The sequence below is a fragment of the Desmodus rotundus genome, chromosome 11 (genome assembly GCF_022682495.2).
Source record: "Desmodus rotundus isolate HL8 chromosome 11, HLdesRot8A.1, whole genome shotgun sequence".
Classification (NCBI taxonomy): Eukaryota; Metazoa; Chordata; class Mammalia; order Chiroptera; family Phyllostomidae; genus Desmodus; species Desmodus rotundus.
In genome coordinates, this window is record NC_071397.1 from 6104704 (window position 1) to 6127007 (window position 22304).

General features: G+C 37.7%; 1 protein-coding gene across 8 annotated transcripts in view; it reads right to left on the reverse strand.

The window, feature by feature from the left end:
• Window positions 1-22304, reverse strand: part of BTBD9 (BTB domain containing 9) — a 431840-nt gene that overhangs the window by 358020 nt on the left and 51516 nt on the right. For all 8 annotated transcript variants that reach the window (XM_053913937.2, XM_053913938.2, XM_053913936.2 and 5 more), the window contains 3 exons: window positions 20090-20453; window positions 17956-18220; window positions 1079-1298 (listed from right to left, as the gene is read on the reverse strand). In XM_053913937.2, the coding sequence (XP_053769912.1) occupies window positions 1079-1298; window positions 17956-18220; window positions 20090-20453 (849 nt within the window). The remainder of the gene's footprint in view (window positions 1-1078; window positions 1299-17955; window positions 18221-20089; window positions 20454-22304) is intronic.

Below are 22304 nucleotides of genomic sequence, written 5' to 3' on the forward strand. Positions count from 1 at the left end.
CAATGTTCATAGCAGCACAATTTACGATAGCCATGTGCTAGAAGAAGCAACCTAAGTGCCCATCATCAGCAAATGAGTGGATCAAAAAACTATGGTACATTTACACAATGGAGTTCTACGAAGCAGAAAGAAAGAAGGAGCTCCTACCCTTTGCAACAGCATGGATGGAACTGGAGAGCATTATGCTAAGTGAAATAAGCCAGGCGGTGAGGAACAAATACCATATGATCTCACCTTTAACTGGAACATAATCAACAGAAGAAAAAAGCAAACAAAATATAACCAGAGACACTGAAGTTAAGAACAATCTAACAATAGCCAGAGGGGAGGGGGGAGGGAACAGTGGGGAGAAGGGTTTTCAAGAACTACTATAAAGGACACATGGACAAAACCAAGGGGGAGGGAGGAAGTAAGAGAGGAAGTGGTTTGGCTGGGATGGGGGGAGTGGTGGGGAGAAAATGCAGACAACTGTAATTGAACAACAATAAAGTAACTTAAAAAAATAAAATTAAAAATTAAAAAAACAAGTGGAAACATTATCCTTAAAAAAATTAAAAAATAAATGAAATCTTTAGAAAAAGAAAAAATAAATAAAGGCTAAAATATTCACAATGTATTAATTAAAAGTGAAGTTAGCTTTTTACACACCTAATCTTTATTTTGTAAAACTATGTGTGATTTGTACTGGTTTCTGTTTTGCGTGCACGTGTGACAGGGAAGAAGAGAAAGAGAGAAAAACATACTATGCGTAACAAAAACACTGATTAGATATGTACAAAAATTAATGATGGGTGGTGAGATTACCGGCAATTTTTATTTCCTTGTGCTTTTCTTTATGTCCTATGTTTTCCACAATAGACACACATTCATCATTTTCATAAGCAGAAAAAGCAAAAAAGTTATTTTTTAAAGGAATAGATCTTTTAACTCTTCCCCCAGAACTAAACTTCAAGAGAAATAGCCAAGTGGCTACAAAGAAATAAATCATCAAATCTGTAAAACCAAAGTAAATGACCACAAGGTGAGGCCACCTCAATCAAATACAATGTTAGTGTCTCTCCAAGTTGGACAGACTCACCGGCTATCTCGGTCCCACAGTAGTATCCGTATGTGATTGATAATGGACGGCTGACCTAGCTTAATCTCAATGCCAGAACGGCAGTCATCATCAATTGGATGCCTCGAAAATCCATGGTCCAAATCATAATTTTGAGTATCACCATCTAGTAAGGCAGATTTCAGCTCTCCTTTTACAACCTGGGCTCCATACTTCATAGTTGCAATGTTTTCTTCTGGTACTACAGTTAAAAATACAAAAAGACAAGATTAATGGTTATTAAATTATTCTATAATTTGGGGGAAAAGATAAAATGCTACCATTCTAGCTGATTCTTGTATGTGCATTTAATTTTTAAATGGCAGAGAAAAGTCTATGGAGATAGAACATACGGAATGTCTATAAGGATTAAGGTACTATCCACAGTTTAAATTTAATGACACCATCATAGCCACAGAGTGCTTGGGACTAATGTTACTAAGAAAAAGTTGATAATTTGGGGCGTGGGGAACATGTACTAACACAAACAAATTACCTCTGCTGAGTTCCTTCTATTAGTAGCTTTAATTTAATATCTACTGGACAAAAATAGCAGGTAAGATGACCTATACCTGCTGTCTGGACTGAACACAATGTATAAAAAGCAAAGCAAACAGGTCAGACATCTGATAAAATAACAGAAAAAGAGAGTTTCCAATATAGCAGAGCTATTGGTCATACATGGGTGTACTATATCAATTAATTTACCTAAAATATATATGTTTAAAAGAAGATATGTTTTTACTTCACTTATTTTTAAAAATGAAAATTCAGACGGTCTGTCATCAAAATCAGTATTATGGCTAAGTAAATACCCTTCCTTCTCCAACAGTAGATTTAGTAAGTGGCGATTGTTCCTGGGACTCTGAAGTCCTCTATGCACATTTTGCCTCACAGATCTGGAACCCACCCTCCAGGTACTAACATTCTAAAACACTCTCCATGGAGAGACCAGAGGCAGCATAAAATGGATGTCAAGAGTGTTTGCTTCAACGAGTTTAAATAGTGTTCTCCACCTTTAACCAAGTGTATCACTTTGGGACGTTACCTCCTCTGAACTTAAATTTCTCAATAGGGCAATATCTATCCCCCAGGTGTTTCTGTTTTGTTTGTTTGTTTTGTTTCAAGGGGTAAATGAGATGATGTTTGCAAGGCACACAGGAAGCTCTAAAAAAAGACCATCATTATTATTATGAACCATATTTTAAAAAGCACACAATAATAAGAGAACTAAGCAAGTTTACACACTATAAATAAATAGTGAATTCTCACAGTACACATACATCTGGGCCACCTGATTTGAATACGGTAAAGTATGAGCCATAATTAGGCTCTTAGGGAAAGGAGATAATTCATTATTGCTGATTACTTGAAAAATACGGGGCTTAAAATTTTTCTCAGGCCCTAGCTGTTAGCTCAGTTAGGGTGTCGTCCTGACAGGCCAAGCTTGCAGGTTCAGTCTCAGGCCAGGGCACATCCAAGAATCACCCAATGAACGCATAAATAAGTGAACGACAAATCGGTGTTTCTCTCTGTCTCTCTCTCCCCACCGCCCCTCTCTCTCTAAAAATCTACCAATCAATAAATTAATTAAGCACAGTTTAAAATTTTTTTTTCAAATGAAGACAGGTAAGAGAATGGCTCCAGAAGTCACTAATAAGTGCGAGTGAAATGCAGTTGGGGTAGGTTTAGTTAACTTGCAAAAACGAAGGCAACTCAGATGCAAAACAAAATAAAACCTAGTCATGCTCAATTTCTTACCACCAGAAGCTTAAGTGCCACAGATTTATAATTTCTTAGTTCTATTAGATCATGGTAATCACACATGTTGTTCATATTTATTTTTCATTTATTTAACAAACCGTATTAATTCCTTTGACTTGCTCCTCATCAAAATCCTTTGAGTGTGATACTACTACTACATGCATTTTGCAGGTGGGGAAGTAGGGGCAGGAGAAACTTTGGACGGATTTGCTTGCTCAGGGTCATACAGCCAGCAAGTATCAGCGTTGCATCAGAACACAGGCAGTCTGTCTCCAGGGTCCCTACTCTGCCACCTCCCTTGTGAATGGTTTCTGATGGGAGAGAATATTTACCCCTCTTTCTAACCCCTTCCTTCTAAGGTGATCTAAGACTCAGAGGAAAGAAACAGACAGTATAATATATTAAAAAAAAAGAAAAAGTTGGACTTAAAGCAGGAAAACCTAAGTTTGAGACGCAGGTTTTCTACCACCAACTACCTGACAGAGGTCTCTTGGTCTCTGTTAATCTGTTTTCTTATCTAAAAATAACACAGTGCCCAACCCACCCAAAGAATTACTATTAAGATTATGCTACAAATAATATGTGCTAAAATACTGTGTAAGTATAAAGAATATGATTAGTTAAAAAACATTCACTGCAGACTCATTCTGTACCAGGTACCACGTGAGGGGTCTGGGACTACCTCAATAAACTGGACAGATAGGCCCTCCCTCCTGATGCCTCCCGTCTAGAGATTAAGCACTTTATAAACCAAGCAAGCAAACAAAAGCTTCAAATTTGTGCTTTTCAAGTATCAGTGATGTGCAACTACTTGGTAAAAGGAAACAGGAATCCCTTATTGCTAGTTATACGATGTGCAGTCCAAAGTCTGCTGCTGCTGACCAGTGAAAGCACCTCCTCCAGTTCTGACACCACTAGTCAAGACCAAAGGACAAAGGGAACGTGAGGTTTCGGATTTAGAAACTGCTGTTACCCTTTGATATCTCTAAACATAAGCTTCTTCACCTCTAAAATTTATCAAGCTAGGAATAACGCACTAGGCACCAGAGTATCAACTGACTGTAACTAAAAACCTAAAATGGAAATGAAATTTCTAGCACAAGTCTAAGTCATCTTTTGAAGTTTATTTCAAGGGTACTTGAGAACTTTTCTAACTCTTCTTGATACAGATTCTCTGAAAGTATCTTCCACTTCAAAATGGGCATCATTTACACAGTGCAAATTCTCTCATGGTAACTATAATCTGAGTACCAGGATGAAAATATAACTCAAAGTATTTTTTTTAATCTGTAGCTAAATGATGAATTCAATGAGAAAGGCGAACATGAGAAAATTCAACTCATAATAAAATAATTAAAACTATAAATATCCTTACTGTTTGTATATGTCTATCAGTAGAGAAAAAAGCTCTAAAAAATTTATGGTGGAGGCTCCTGGCAAGATGGCAGCAGAGTAAAAGGATCTTTCTCACACCTCCTCCAGAACCAATTGGAAATAAAACCAAAGAGGAGAACACCCACTCAAAATAAATAACTGAAGACTACCTGAAAAAGAGATTTTTAACCAAGGACAGCCAGGAACCAATTAAAGAACAGTAGGAAGGACAGGGATGTGAAGGGAGACTGCCCATTCCCATGGGCCGAGGTTATGAGATGGCTGTGGGGGCTTCCCCTGGAGAAAAGCCTGGACCCCAGACTCAGCTCTGAAGCACAAAGAAGCACCAGTGCCAGGATCAGCCACCCACGTAGCATCCCACGGTGAAAGGCCACTGGGTTTTTGGCTGCTGGGGAGAGATGGAACCACTGTTTTTTTTTCTGTTTTTTCCCTTAAAGGGACCAAAGAACAGGTTTTCTGTTCACAGCCACTCACCTTAGGCTTGGTGAAGGGAAGACAGCACGGACTGGAGAGTCTGCAGTGGGAGGCATTGGGGAGAGCCACAGGGGAGCCACTGTGGGGATTTCTGTAACAGGATGTACCTGGATCCCCCTGCAGCCATCTTTCTTGAGAAGAGCAAGCCCTTCCCAAGGGAAAAGCAGTTACCCCACTCTTTGGGGTACCACTTGCCCCACCCTATGGAATCCTTCTCGCCCCTTCCTACATCTCTTTTTTGTCTGTTTTTTTGCTTTTTTTCCCCTTTCCTTCTTTCATTTTTCCTACCCTGCTTCTTAACTCCTGCTGAAAAAAGAGCAACATATGCAGACTCACGGGGTGTTAGGGACTGGCTTCAGCGTACAGCCATTCCCTACACTTTCCTGGGAACCACACTGGCCCTTGGCCCTTATGGGAGAGCCACAGAAAAGCACCCTCCTAGTTTCTGGTAGACCACAAATCTGGGCTCTGGAGGCCCCATGCACTAGCCTCATAGGGGCTCTGCCCTGTCAAGTTGAGGGAAATAATCCCAGACAGACTCAGATGAGTGGCTTGGGGGGCTAACAAGCACACCCACCAACTTCCCTGAAGTTCGAAAGGCACCTCCCACAGGAGATCCAGGAGTCCCATCCTCCTGATGCTGCCAGAAGCCCTCTCAGAAGCAGTCTGGTCAGCCACTAGTCTAAGACTGACAGCAGGCCAGCAGGCAGAGGTGGGTGGAGGAGGATCTTGCCCTGCCTTGGGACATTTGCTGACCTACCCCTGGGCCCAGTGCTGATAAAACCAGTCTTGTGGTACAGCTTGGCCCATACTGTGCACAGCCAAGCCTGGAGGAAACAACCACAAACTGTGAATCACTTCTAGCTTCAAACAGGCTGCTGAGGCTAGAAGTGGACAGCACCTGACACTGGCGTACACCAGCCTCAGACAAGATGAAAGCTGTGTCCGAAAGGAGAACCCAGCAGGCAAGCACAAAACTCTCCTGAGATGAATTCCACTTTGTTCTTTTTCGTTGTTTTCATTATTTTTTTCTTTTTCATAGCCTTTTTATTATTCTTTAAAATTTTCTTGTATTTTTGTTGTTCTCTTTTTCTTTCATGTCTCTTATTTTACTCTTACCTTGGCTTACATCTTTTTCCCCTTATTCTTTCCTTTTCTTACTTTTGTTATTCTTTGTCTTTCTTTGTCCCTTTTTCTCATTTTCCTCTTTCTATTCATTACTCATATTAGTTCTCCTCCTCTTATTTCATAATCACATTTCTTTCCTTTGGTCCTCTCTTATTCTTTTTCTCCCCCCACTCCTTTATTCCACAATTTTATTTCTTTTTCCACTTTTACTACTCTTTGCTCTTTTGTCATTGATTCTGCTGTTGTTGGAGGAGGAGGAGACTTGCTTTGGTTTCATTTTTTATTGTTTTGCTTTGTTCTGTCAGCACTTGTACAACAGTATATAAGACGTGGTGGGTTTGAGCCTCTCAGTCAGCCAGCTGGAGAAGAGATCCCAACAACAAATGGACCAACAACAGCCAGGACCCAAATACAACAGGGGACCCCATAATCCAGAGAAGGACATTCCCCGAGCATCCAGCTCAGGAGATCAAGAAGACTGCATCACTGGGTCCCACAGGACTCCTGCCACCTTACTAAAACAGTGCCTCAAAGCAGATCTATCTAATACATAGAAACAAAAAAAGAGAGAGCTAAAATGGAGAGACAAAGAAACAATGTCCAAACAAAAGAAAAGGAGGAATCCCCAGAAAAAGAGCTAAATGAAATTGAGGCAAGCAAATCAATAGACACAGAGTTCAAAGTAATGGCTATGAGGATGCTCAAGGAACATAGTGAGAACTACATCAGCATGAGAAATGACATACAAACTATAAATAAGAACCAATTAGAAATGAATGCAATATCTGATATGAAGAATAAACCATTAGGAATAAAAAGCAGGCTAGATGAAGCATAGGATCAAGTTAGCGATTTAGAAGACAAAGTAGAAAAAAACACCCAGTCAGAGCAACAAATAGAAAAAAGACTTAAAAAAATGAGGATGGTTTAAGGAATCTTTGAGACAACATAAAACCTAATAATATTCACATCATAGGAATGCCACAAGGAGAATGGGAGCAAGGATCAGAAAACCTGTTTGAAGAAATATGACAGAAAACTTCCCCAAACTCGCGAAGGAAAAAGTCACACAAGTTCAGGAATTACATAGAATCCCAGTCAAGATGAACCCAAAGAGACCCACACCAAAGCACATCACAATTAAATGGGCAAAATTTAATGACAAAGAGAGAATCCTAAAGGCAGCAGGACAGAAACAGGTAGCTTACCTGCAAGGGAGCTCCAAGGCTGTCAGCTGATTTCTGAGCAGAAACACAACAGGCCAGAAGGGGTTAGCATGAAGTATTTCAAGTAATGAAAAGCAAGGAATTACAATGAACACTACTCTATCCAGCAAGGATGTCATTTAAAATAGAAGGCAAAATAAAGACCTCCCCCCTCGAAAAAAAAGGGTAGAGGAGTATATTTATACCAAACTAGCATTGCAAGAGATGTTAAAAGGACTGCTTTAAGAAGAACAGAGAGAGAGGAACATGGGTTCAAAGGGAAAAAAGGGCAATGAATAAGTACCTGTCAATAATAACCTTAAACATAAACAGATTAAATGTTCCAGTCAAAAGACATAGGGTAGCTGAATGGATAAGAAAACATGAACCACATATTTGCTGTCTATAAGAGACCCACCTTAGAACAAAGGACTTCCACAGGCTGAAAGTGAAGATATGGAAAAAAATATTCCTCACATATGGAGACAAAAAGAGCTATGACAGCAATACTTACACTGACAAACAGACTTCAAAACAAAGGCCATAAGAAGATAAATAAAAGTCACTACATAATACTAGAGATTAATTCAACAAGAAGATATAGCCATTCTAAACATATGTGCACCCAATATAGAAGCACCTAAATATATAAAGAAAATCTTGGAGGACTTTAAGGAACAGATCAACAGCAATACAGTCATTGTATGGGAATTTAACACACCACTACCACCAATGGACAGATCTTCCACACAAAAACTCAACAAGCAAACAGCTACCTTAAATGACACACTAGGCTGAATGAATTTAATTGACATTTACAGAACGTGTCATCCCAAAGCAAGAGAATACACATTTTTCTCAAGTGCAAATGGATTAAAGATAGACCACATGGCAGACATAATAAATCTTAACAAATCCAAAACAACTGAAATCATGTCAAGCATCTTCTCGGATTACAATAGCTTACAACTAGAAATCAACCACACACACATACACACACACATACACACACAAAACAACTAAAAAATATTCAAATACATGGAAGTAAATAACGTTATTAAATAATGAACATGTCAACAATGAAATAAAAAAGTACCGGGGAACAAATAAAAATGAACAAACAACACCCAAAGCCTATGGGGCAAGTGAAAGCAGTCCTGAGAGAGAAGTTCACAGTATTACAGGCCTACCTAAAGAAGATAGAAAAATCTCAAATAAATAACCTAACCCTACAACTAAAATAACTAGAAAAACAATAAACAAAGCCCAGAGTGATAGAAGGAAGGAAATAATCAAGATCAGAGCAGAAATAAATGATAAAAAGACAAAAAAACAATTCAAAAGATCAATGAAACCAGGAGCTGGTTCTTTGAAAAGATAAAAATGATTAACCTTTAACCAGACTCCTCAAGAAACAAAAGACCCACATTTTTTAAAAAAATCACAAATGAAACAGGAGAAGTAACAACTGATACCACAGAAATACAAAGAATCGTAAGAAAATACTAGGAACTATATGCCAAGAAAGTGGACAACCTGGTTGAAATGGATAAATTCTTAGAAACATACAATCTTCCAAAACTGAATCAAGAAGAAGCAGAAAACCTGAACAGGCAGATAAAAACTAGTGAAATTGAAGCAGTAATAACAAAACTCCAAGCAAACAAAAGTCCTGGACCAGATGGCTTCAGAGGTGAATTTTACCAATTGTTCAAAGAACTAACACCTCTCCTTCTCAAACTAGTCCAAAAAATTCAAGAAGAGGGAAGACTTCCAAACATTTTTTTACAAGGCCAGTATTATCCTAATTCCAAAACCAGGTAAAGACACACAAAGAAAGAAAATCACAGGCCAATATCCCTGATGAACATTGACACTGAAATCCTCAAAAAAATATTAGCAAACTAGATCCAACAATACATAAAAAGATCATACACCATGACAAGTGGGATTTATCCCAGGGATGCAAGGTTGGTACAATATTGGCAAATCAATAAATGTGATGAATCAAACAAAATGAAAGACAAAAATCACATGATCATATCAATAAATGCAGAAAAGTACTTAATAAAATCCCGTACCCATTTATAATTAAAAAAACCCCTCAGCAAACTGGGAATAGAGGGAGTATACCTCAACATAATAAAGGCCACATATGAAAAACCTACAGCCAACATACATGATAGGTAAAAACTAAAACCATTTCCCTTAAGATCAGGAACAAGACAGGGGTGTCTGCTTTCACGACTCTTACTCAACATAATACTGGAAGTCCATGCCACAGAGATCAAACAAGAGGAAATAAAGGCATCCATATTGGAAAGGAGGAAGTAAAACTGTCATTGTCGGCAGATGACATGATAGTGTACATAGAAAACCCAATAGACTCCACCAAAAAAACTACTTGACCTAATAAGTGAATTTGACAAAACAACAGGATACAAAGTCAATATTCAGAAATTGAAGGCATTTTTGTACACAAACAGTGAAATACCAGAAACAGAAATAAGGAAAAAATCCAATTTGTTACAGCAACAAGAAAAATAAAGTACCTAGGAATAAACCTAACCAAAGTGGTAAAAGACCTGTACTCAGAAAACTACACAATACTGAAGAAAGAAATTAAGGAAGTCACAAATAAATGGAAGCATATACCACGTTCATGTACTGGAAGAATTAACAACATCAAAATGTCCATATTACCCAAAGTAATTTATAGATTCAACACAGTCCCTATTAAAATACCAATGACATATTTCACAGATATAGAACAAACTTTTTAAAAATGTATATGGAACTATAAATGATCCTAAATAGACGCAGCAATTTTGAGAAAGAAGAACAAAGTAGGAGGGATCACTATATGTGACATCAAACTATACTACAAGGCCACAGTAATCAAAACAGTCTGGTACTGGCATAAGAACAGACACATAGATCAATGGAACAGAATAGAGAACCCAGAAATAAACCCAAGTCTCTTAATATTCGACAAGGAGGGCAGAAGCATAAAATAGCCTCTTCAACAAATTGTGTTGGGAGATCTGCACAGCTATGTGCAAAAAAATGAAACTCAACCATAAACTTAGACCATACACAAAAACAAACTCAGGATGGATAAAAGACTTAAATATAAGTCACAACACCATGTAAGTCCTACAGAACATAGGCAGGAAAATCTCAGATATTCCAAGCAGAAATATTTTCACTGATATGTCTCCTAGAGCAAGGGACATAAAGGAAAGAACAAACAAATAGAACTTCATCAAAATAAAAAGCTTTTGCATGGCTAAAGAAAACATTAGCAAAATGAAAAGGGAATCAAATGTATGGGAAAATATATTTCCCAATGGTATCTCTGACAAGGGTTTGATCTCCAAAATATATAAAGAACTCACATGACTCTACTTTAGGAAGACAAATGATCCAGTTAAAAAATGGGCAAAGGACCTGAACAGATACTTCTCCAAGGAGGACATACAGAGGGTCCAGAGACATATGAAAGGATGCTCAGGATCACTAGCTATCAGAGAGATGCAAATTAAAACCACAATGAGATACCACTTCACACCAGTGAGAATGGCCATCATAACCAAATCAACAAACAACAAGTGCTGGTGAAGTTGTAGAGAAAAGGGAACCCTAGTGTACTGTTGGTGGGAATGCAGACTGGTGCAGCCACTGTGGAAAACAGTATGGAAGTTCCCCAAAAAACTAAAAATGCAATTTCCTTTTGACCCAGCAATTTCACTCCTGGGATTGTACCCTAAGAATCCTGAAACACCAATTCAAGAGAACCTATGCACCCCAATGTTCACAGCAGCACAATTTACAATAGCCAAGTGCTGGAAGCAACCTAGGTATCCATAAATAAATGAGTGGATCAAAAAACTATGATACATTTACACAATGGAATTCTACGCAGCAGAAAGAAAGAAGGAGCTCCTACCCTTTGTGACAGCATGGATGGAAGTGGAGAGCATTATGCTAAGAAAGCCAGGTGGTGAAACACAAATACCATTTGATCTCACCTATAAGTAGAACCTAATCAACAAAACAAACAAGCAAGCAAAATATAACCAGAGACATTGAAATTAAGAATAAACTGACAGTAACCAGAGGGGAGGAGGGAGTGAAATACCAGGAAAGATGGGAAAGAATCATCAAGAACATTTATAAAGGACCCATGGGCAAAGCCAAAGGGGGGTAGGATTGAGGGTGGGAGATGGGACAGGGGAAAGTGGTGGTGGGAAAATGGAGACAACTATATTCGAACATTAATTAAAAAATGATTTAAAATTTTTAATTTAAATAAATAAATAAATAAATAAATAAATAAATAAATAAATAAAAGTGTTTCCCTTACGATCAGGAACGTCTGCTCCTGACATTCCTGACAGGGGCGTCTGCTTTCAGCACTCTTATTCAACATAATACTGTAAGTCCATGCCACAGAGATCAAACAAGAAGAAGAAGAAAAAGGCATCCATATTGGAAAGGAGGAAGTAAAACTGTCATTCACAGACAGTAAGATATTATACACAGAAAACCCTATAGGCTCCACCAAAAAACTACCAGACCTAATAAATGAATTCGGCAAAGCAGTTGGATACAAAGTCAATATTCAGAAATTGATGGCATTTTTATATACCAATAATGAACTATCAGAAAGAGAAACGAAGAAAAGAATCCCATTTACTACCGCAACAAAAATAGCAAAAAAGTACATAGGAATAAATTAACCAAGGAGGAAAAAGGTCTGTACTCAGAAAACTATAGACATTGAAGAAAGAAACTGAGGAAGATACAGTAAGTGGAAGCATATACCATGTTCATAAATTGGAAGAATTAACATCATTAAAACTGTCCATGCTACCCCCCAAAAACAATCTATAGATTCAACGCAATTCCTATTAAAATACTAACGGCATATTTCACAGATCTAGAACAAATCCAAAAATTTATATGGAACCAAAAAAAGACCCCAAATAGACTCAGCAATCTTAAGAAAGAAGAACAAAGTTAGAAGGATCACAATACCTGATATCAATCTATACTATAAGCCCACTATAATCAAAACAATCAGGTACTGGCATAAGAACAGATACCCAGATCAATGAAACAGAATAGAGAGCCCAGAAATAACCCACACCTTTATAATCGATTAATATTTACAAAGGAGGCAAGAGCATACAATGGGGTAAAGACAGCCTCTTCAATAAATAGTGTTGAGAGAACTGGACTGGTACATGCAAAAAAATTAAACTAGACCACCAACTAACATCATACACCAAAATAAACTCAAAATGGAAAAAAAACTTAAATGTAAGTTGTAATACCATAAAAATCCTAGAAGAAAACACAGGCAGAAAAATCTCAGATACCTCACATAGCAATATTTTTGCCAATATATCTCCTGGGGCAAGGGAAACAAAGGAAAAAATTAACAAATGGGACTAGATCAAATTAAAATGCTTCCGACAGCTAAAGAAACCATCATCACAATGAAAAGGGAACCCACTGTATGGGAGAATATATTTGCCAATGATACATCAGACAAGTGTTCAATCTCCAAAATATATAAAGAACTTATAAAACTCAATACCATGAATACAAATAATCCAATTAAAAAACGGGCAAAGGACTTGAATAGACACTTCTCCAAGGAGGACATACAGATGGCCCATATACATATGAAAAAATACTCAACATCACTAGTCATAAGAGAGATGCAAATTAAAACCACAATGAGATATTACCTCATACCTGCCAAAATGGCTATCATTAATAAATCAACAAACAACAAGTGCTGGCGAGGATGTGGAGAAAAGGGAACCCTAGTCCACTGTTGGTGGGAATGCAGACTGTGTAGCCACTGTGAAAAGCAGCGGTTACCTCAAACAATTAAAAATGGAACTGCCTTTTGACCCCACATTTCCACTACTGGGAATATGTCCTAAGAATGCCAAAACATCAATTCAAAAGAATATATGCATCCCCATGTTCATAGCAGCACCATTTACAATAGCCAAGATATGGAAATAGCCTAAGTACCATCAGTAGATGCGTGGATTAAAAATCTGTGATACGTTTCACAATGGAATACTACACAGCAGTAAAAAAGAAAGAATTCTTAACTTTTCTGACAGCATGGATGGAACTGGAGACTATTATGCGAAGTGAAATAAGTCAGTTGGTGAAGACAAATACCATATGTTCTCATATTTAAGTGGAATCTAATGAACAAAATAAACAAACAAGCAAAATAGAACCAGAGGCATAGAAACATGGATCAGACTAATAGTTGTAAGAGGGGAGGGAGGAGGTAGAGACTATTTGAAAGAAGGTGAAGGGATTAGTCAAAGAATATATATGAAGGACCCATGGACGTGGACAACGGTGTGGGCACTGACTGTGGAAGTGGTGGGTGGATTAGGTGGAGGGGGACAAAGGGGAAAAAATTGGGATAACTGTTATAGTATAAACAATTAAATATTTAAATTTTAAAATACATAGGGTGGTAGACATTAAAGGAGATGGTAGGTAACAATAGTTTTCTTTATATTTGTCATTTTTTAAAGTATATTTTACTGATTTATGCTATTACAGTTGCCCTGTTTTCTCCCCCTATGCTCCACTCTGTCCAGTACCTCACTACCCTCTGGCAATCCCCCCGCTTAGCTCATGCCCATAGGTCACGCATATAGTTCTTTGGCTTCTTCATTTCCTATACTATTCTTAACATTCCCCTGTCTGTTTTGTACCCACCAATGAAGTTTCTTAATCTCTGCACCTTTTCCCCATTCTTCCCCTTCACCCTGCCAGCTGATAACCCTCCAAGTGATCTTCATCTCTATGATTCCGTTCCTGTTCTGCTTATTTGCTTAGTTTGTTTTTGGTTTTTTGTTGTTTTTTGGATTCAGTGGTTCATAGTTGTGAGTTTGTTGTCATTTTAATGTTCATAGTTTCAATCTTCTTTTTTTCTTAAATAAGTCCCTTTAACATTTCATATAATAAGGGCTTGGTGATGATGAACTCCTTCAGCTTTACCTTATCAGAAATAACTATCTCTACAGCTAAGACAAAACTAAACATTGAGAGAATGGCCTGAGTACAAGTAGCTCAAATACCCTAGGGGAAAAAATATTATCATTAAAAGTTAATTCCCTTTCCCCAGGTTGATAGACAAATGCTAATCATTATATATGTACAAAATCAGTCCAAACCTCTTTCCCTGAAAGACTAACCATCACTGGTAAGTTAAAACATCCTTTGGGTCCTCTTTTCTTTTAAGGGTGTAAAAATCTCTGTAATTTGGTAAAAAGCCTCAGGATATGCAGCTCTAAGAATTAAACCTTCTAGTAACCATGCTAATGAACTAAAAGAAAAAAAATTTTTAAAGGATATTATTCCCTACTCCCAAGATAAAAAGTTCTCTACACTTTATGAAAAGTCCCCAAAGACAAAGAACCTATACCCAGAAAAGAACAAAAAACAAATTTGCTCAATAATTTCAAAATAAGCAGAATTATCTTTCCAGAACAATAACTTCAGGAACAGTTCTGAAGTTTTAGACCCTTTTTCCCCCTTAACAGTAAAGCAATCTGATGAAAGAAATAATTAATATAATGTCTGGATCACATTTACTTGGGAAACAGCTAACTTGCTTTTTAGGGTCTGATGGGAAAATGATATGCTTCCTTAGTATTTATATTATTGATTTTACTATACATATACCTAAAAAGTAAAAAAAAAAAAAAGCCAACTACTTAGTCATTTCTCAAGTTTAGAAGTTAGATAAAAGATGCCCAAATATTTGTATAACCTCTTCCTTGAGTTCCTACTGAATCATTCCAAAATGAAGGGCTTAAGATTTATGAGCAATAATTGCAGTAAGTATGTCATTCCAGAACTGAGTGTGCCTCAGCTGGTTGACTGACTACTCCCTTTCATGGTAATTTCGTGGGTTATTATAGCCAAGGCTGGACAACTATACTGAACAGCTGATCAATTCCAAGCTACCGATTACTATGTGAAATGTCCACAGCACCTCTGTACTCCTGCAACAATGTCCCAAGACTAGCCTTAAGAACAAACCCCATGAGCACCTCAGATCAAAACTAGAGTAAGAAAGGGAAAAAAAGGAGCTTATAGAAGAGAATCCAACAATGACAATTTAGAAAGCCTAAAATTATATGTCTTGATAACTCTCCCCCCTCCATCCTCCCATACTCTGACTAGCACCATTTTCTAGCACTTCCAAATCCCCCCCAGGACCTCTCCTGACCTGTCCCCTGCAGCTACCAAACTGCTTCTCTACTACCTTTCACTCCAATTCACACAGCAGACAGTTAACACATTGTAGTTACCACCTTTTCAAGTCTGTGGCCTAATTCCCTGTTAACCAAGCTTCAGTCCAGACTACTCACCAAATCCCCACCATTTATATCCAAGTGTTTTCTCTCCATTCTCAATTTTCTTGACCTCCGAGCATCACCAGATACCACTAACCACCCTCTCCATGTACAAGCTCTCTCCTCTGTGGCTTCTGTAACCCTTTCCTAGTTCTCTTCCTACCTCTCTAACTCTTCCTTCTCTGCCTTTAGCCCCCTGGCTATAGGTCTGCTGTAAATCACAGACTATGATCTTTACTTCTTTCTCTGTGCTCTAGCCCAGGTTTCAACTCCTTCATCACCAGCTTTGATTGCTTCCTAAACATCAGTAACGTGCTTCCACTGTTATTAGACATTCTTCCTTGCATTCATGCACCCAGTGTCTGCTACATGTTATTAAGTATGTTAAATGTTAAGTATATCAAGATTAATAGGACTTACAAAGATCATCTCTATCTTCAAGGACCAAAGGTAAGTAAAAAATGTTTAAAATAATGCGATAATTCCTACACAGACATACAAAGATAAGGAAGAACACTAATAATGATAATATAACAATGGTTTCCTACATGGAGCTTAAACACATTATTTGTGTGCATTATTTCAATTAATTCTCATAACCATAACAGGAAATATAAAACTAAAGGTAAAATCCATTAGGTAATTTAATACCAGGTTATATAACTAGTAAGTGACTAATTGGGCATTTGAAGTCAAATTTGTCTGGCTCCAAAATCTATGTTTTCTCTTCAATGTGCAATGAAAAGAAATCTAAATCTGATGAGTAAGGAAAGAAGTCAGCGAGGACACCTATTGAGGATCAGTCAATATTTCAAGAGAGTGTCTAAAGCCACAGTCAAGGAAAAGATTGCTCAGGGAAGTGACTAACATGAGAACCAACGTGGGACCTGGATGTCCCAGAAACCCTCAAGCTCAGTAAGTCTAAAAATAAGTTCAGGATTTCTTCAAAGAACTTCTGTATTTCATTAATTCTAAGACACTTTTTTTCAAATGTGAACATTTCTGAAATGTGATGCTGTGTCATGGTTTAAATGGAATTATTATTTCCTTTCTCGGCGGTACATAAAAAATGGGGACTCAGAATTTCTGGTTTCTTAAATTTGATAAAATAAGGTAACTTCCTCCCAAATATAATCTTCAAATTTAAATCCCTGGAATCACCAAGATACGATTTTTAAAATATCTCTTCCATACATCCATTATTTTCCATTCTCCCAGCCATCACTCTAGATTAAAGTTGTATCAGTTGTGCACTGGTTAAATACCCCCCCCCCCACCACTGGTTTCTGTTCTCCTTGAATCAAGTTTTTTCCTATTCCAAATTATCACATATAGCACCACCACGGATCAATCTTTTAAAATTACCACTGTACTCATACTTCTCCCCATCTCTAAAATCAGCTTCTCACTGCACATAAGCAAAATCCCAAATTAGTTTCAAAGCTTTCCATGATTTTGCCTGAGCTAACCTTTACAAACTTTCTCGGTTATTAATCAACATAAGCTTTTCACTCCAGTCAAACTCCTCTGTTCAGTCCTTAAATGCTCTAATCTGTCTATTAAACCTCACCAGTCCTCCTATCTGAAATACACCCCACCCTGAGGCCATTCAAATCAAATTCCAATACACTCACTTCAAGCTTTATCATCTCCATGAAATATCCCCGAATCATTCTAAGCCATTCCCTCTTCTGAAGTTCAGAGCATGTACCCTCTTAAAAATTGCTGTATTTAACTCTTCATGGGGTATGTCTTATTACCACAATGAAATTAAAAGGATCAAAGGCAGGGACTGTATTTTGCACTTAGTGTAGTTTAGTGGTTAATTGCATAGCCTAAGTCTCTCATCTCCATGACTCTTTCTGTGTGACCTTGGGCAAGTTACTTAACCTCTCTGTGCCTTGGTTTCCGCACTTGTAAAATGGAACCAGTAATGGTATACACCTCAAAGGACTGCTGTGAGAATTAAATGATCATGTAAGACAGTTATTGAAACATTAAAAACTTAGTAAGTGGTCATTGCTATTGTTTTTTATTAAGAAAAATTACCACATAAGGGTTGGAAATGATATATAAGTGTTAGCTATTATTATGGTTATTTAGAATCTCTGTGTTCATGGTGCCTAAAGTAATAAGTACATAGCATGTACTTAGTACTGATTTGATGGAGAAAGGGAGCAGAGGTCTTCACATGAGAAAAAGCTTTTGAGGAAAATATCTATTTCCAACATTCTGGGGAACAGCTGGAGAAATCTGTCCAAGAATGGCAAGAAATACCCCTTTGGGAATCTACAATGACTACGCACTCTCAGGAGGACTTAGTAAGAGAATGACAAGGAAAGGCATTACTTAGGAAGCACAGCTATCTGTTCTTAGACCCACACACGCCATGTACACCTGCACTATAGTTTTGTAGCTGAGACTGTCGTGTGAGGCAAACAAAACTCCTTGGTGAGATCAGGAATGAACAGGTACTTACTGAGCATGCCTCTGTAATTGAGGTCCATATCCCGGCTCTCTGATCGAACTTTAATAGCATCCAGAATGGCATCGGGAGACAGCAGTCCCGAAGGCCTCACAACATTCAGAAGTTCCGTGAGGCTCATTAGAGGTAAACGCACAGCCCGCATGATTTCAGCATGATTCTCCTTTGAATTGTGCTTACACCAGTTTAACAAGGCTAGGAAAATATCTTTTTCAGGAGCTGCAAATGAATCTCTTAACACGATGTTTAAAAGTGCTGTCTGAAAAGGATAACAAGAAAAAATTCCAGTTATATGGAGCTCAACCATGTGCATTATCCAAAAGAACTGCAAGTGTCAGTTTATGTAAACAATTAACTCTTTGACCACTTTCTCTCCATCATTGTGCCACGCACTCTCCTGCACACTGTGGCTGTAAGAATAGCTGCAGGCATCTTGTACCGTTACAGCAAACATCCAGTCTTCCCAACACATCTGCATCCATCTTTAATAAAATAACAGGAAAAAAATGGCAACACGAGGAGCAGGCTGTCTTTCCATACACGTTCTTCAGGAGAGTTTGCATTTATGAGTCAGTAAGATACATCTGGCATCTAAAGTTCAAAATCTTTTGTTTCACAGTATTACTGCACTACCATACTTTTGGTTCTCAGATTTTCAGACTGACCTCCAGCAATAGAGTGCAACTCTCAAAGACCTTGCCTCTGAAAATAAAGTAGAATAATAAAAATCATAGTTTAAACTCAAAACAAGATATGTAGCCTTTTAAATGAGGCGCTCTCATTCAAAATATTCATGTCCTAGGAGGAACACAGAAAGGGAAAGGACAGACAACCACCAGGGTTCGGAGAAAGATTTGAGCAAAATAGTTTTACTCCATTATACAGTGTAAAACACCAAATAATAATGAATGTTGAGCTAGCAAATATATTGGGTTGGTCAAAAAGTTCTTTTAGTTTTTTTCCATAAAAAACATATTTTCATTTTCACAAATAACTTTATTGATTTGGATATCTTGAGTATGTCGGCTACATCCTGCATTGTATAACATTGATTGTTATCAATCAACTTGATTTAATCACTATCAACGTCAACTGGTCTACTCAACCATGGAGCGTTGTCCAGCGACAAACCTACAGCATGAAACTTCACAAACCACTTTTGACACATTCAATCAGTCATAGCACCTTCTCCGCAGACTGCACAATTTATTTGTTTTGGGTGCATTTCTACCTCTCTTGAAATAATAAAGCATAATATGCCAAAAATGTTGAATATTTTCTTCCATCTTCAATATTAAAATTGCTACACAAAAACTCACCAATTTTGATAAGCTTTTTTTAAAGATTTTATCTTATTTATTATTAGAGAGAGGGGAAGGGAGGGAGAGAGGGAGAGAACCTCAATGTGTGGTTGTCTCTTGCACACCCCCTACTGGAGACCTGGCCTGCAACTCAGGCATGTGCCCTAAATGGGAATCAAACCAGTGACCCTTTGATTGGCAGGCTGGCACTCAATACACTGAACCACACCAGCCAGGGCATTATGCTTTTTTTTTTTTAATGCATGCTGATATGACAGCTGTCACAATACAATCGAACAAAATTGTTTCAAATTAAGTTAAAGACAACTAAGCACTACGAGAGCCATCTTACGGAAAAAACCCAAACAAACTTTTTGGCCAACCCAACATACACTAAACAGTGACTTAAAGACATCCAATGACACATCTGATCTTCTTCATGAATTTTTTCTCTCATAATAAGGAGTTAATCTCTTTTCCAAAGACATACAAATTGAAAAAATAGTATGCAATACCACACAGAAGCCTATTTGACCGTCATCACATTGAAAACAACCAGCCAGCATCACAGTCTCTTTAGCACACAGAATTTACCAGAAGAAGAACCTTAAACGAAAACAGACATAATCTGTTTTCTTATATAACAGACACACTCTTTCTCTTATATGATCTCGAGTCTCAGTAGCCAGAGGCAGGGTGGCTAGGCAGACAACCTCTTCCACGCCTTCGACTTTTATTTTGTATTCTTAGTCCATTGCTGCATTTCTACTGTTCAGATATAAGTGAAACAATGTGTGCCTGTAAATTCCTTGCAGGCAATGACCCACCTTAGAAAGAGAGAGAAAGCCTTCACTGGAGAGCACCTCCTGAGCATTTCTGTCCATAAACATGCAGCACATGCAAGTTAACTTGGGAAGTGAGTAGAGGCTGGCAACATCAAAAGTCATACAGACATTCTGAATGTTAAGTATGGTGCAGAGATACTCAGAGGTAGAATCCTCGAGCTCTGGAAATCCATATTTATGAGCCAGGCTCAAAAAGTCCAGCAGCACCTCCTCCTTCTCATCCGTCAGTGTCGCCCGCCCAGTGTAGATGTATTTAAGTAGCATTGTGAATGCTTCTGCAGTGGTGTCTTGAAGAGGGATTTCTGCTTCAGGCTGAGATTCTCGCATTCCACCATACAGCAATGCTCTGCATGTCAAACAAGAAATGCATGAGAAAAGCCTCAACTAAGATCTGCTACAAAATTATGAAATAATGGCTATCAACATTTCTTGTGTTTGTATAATGACATAAAGATTCAGGTAAGAAATACATAGTAATCATTTAAAATAGTTCTTTAAAAAATTAAGAGAAATCATTTTAAAACTATTTGGAGTTAATTTTATAGACAACTAGACTAATGAAATATCGTGAAACCTCAAGATATATAATAAACATTCATTAAATAAAAAGATGAGCCCTGGCTGGTGTGGCTCAGTGGATTAAGTGCCAGCCTGCAAACCAAAGGGTCACCAGTTCAATTCCCAGTCAGGGCACATGCCTGGGTTGTGGGCCAGGTCCCCAGAAGGGGACATGTGAGAGGCAACCATACATTGGTGTTTCTCTCCCTTTTTTTCTCCCTCCTTTTCTCTAAAAATAAATAAATAAAATCTTTAAAAAAAAAAAAGATGAAAGTGCTCTTTTGAGAGTGACAGTGAAATCAATATAAACATGTTAAAGACCAACAGACATTTTAAAAAGTGAAACTCCATAGGAAAGATATAATCAGATAAAAACAAGCACAACCAGGTGCCATTCTTCCCTGTTAGACTGGCAGAAATGAAAAAGCCTGTTAATGTGCAGTGCTGCAAAAGCAATGGAAACACGGGGTCTCTCATGCACTGCTTTGAGTATAAATGGGCACTTCTTTTTGGAAAGTAATTTAAGTAATATCTGTTCAAATGTAAAATATGAATATCCTTCAACTCAGTAATCTCACTTTTATGACTCAGTTCCAGAGACATAATACCGCATGGTTTTAAAGATAAACGTATATGAATATGTACTGAAACAATGGAAACATCGGGAAAAACCTTAAATGTCCACCCATTGGAACATGATTGAGAATATTGTGATACACATTAGAAAGATTTAGGGAGGTCAACACATGCTGTCTTGGACAGATGTCCAGGATTTAGTAGGTTAAGTTGCAGGTCCATATGTGTTGAGTAAAAAAATATACAGCATATACTCATATGTGTATGCACATAGATATATATAGATATATCTACTTAGAGAGAAAAATCAGGGAAAATTCATATTAAACCGTTAACAGTGTTTGTCTCTGGGAAATGGGAATACATGGCTGGGGGGAAAGGACTTTCACTGTTAATTTATAAATTAAAAATGAAATTGCTGATGAAATTATGGATGATTTAACTTTTTTTCTCTTTCAGTATTTGTCAGAGTTTTAAAAATCCCCACTTTATTGCTTATCTGCTCATCTAAAAAAATGAAAACTAGACAATTCAGTCACATAATGAATTTGAATTTCTCCCTCTATTACTCCAGAGAAATAATATGAACCAATTAAACTTTCAATCTATCAGGAAAGAAAGGGCAGCCAGAGGATGACAAGGTAAGAGCACAGAAAAAGAATAGTGAAGAGTGAGAAAGAAAACTTGTAAAAGTGAGAGCGACAGAATTAGGGGGAAAAAAGAATTTCCCCCTGCTCCTAAACATTCTGAGAGCAGGGTTAGCATCTCAGGGTCCCCTCCACACCTGCCAGGAACTTTTCTCACCCTCCCCCAGGATCAGAAAAATAGGTAAAGCCATCCAGCAAAAGATTCATGAATATCCTGAGCATACCTCTTCACTAGGTATACTCTGCCTAAAATCACCCTTGAAGGCTTCAGCTAATCCAGAGAATATGCAACCACAACTTTAAAGTCACTAGATTAAAAACACCTTCCTGGGAAGATCTCACCAAGACTTCCTCCAGTGTGACCTATGATACTTACATGGATTCTCAGTGCTTTAACAGTGGTTTTGATGAAGCTC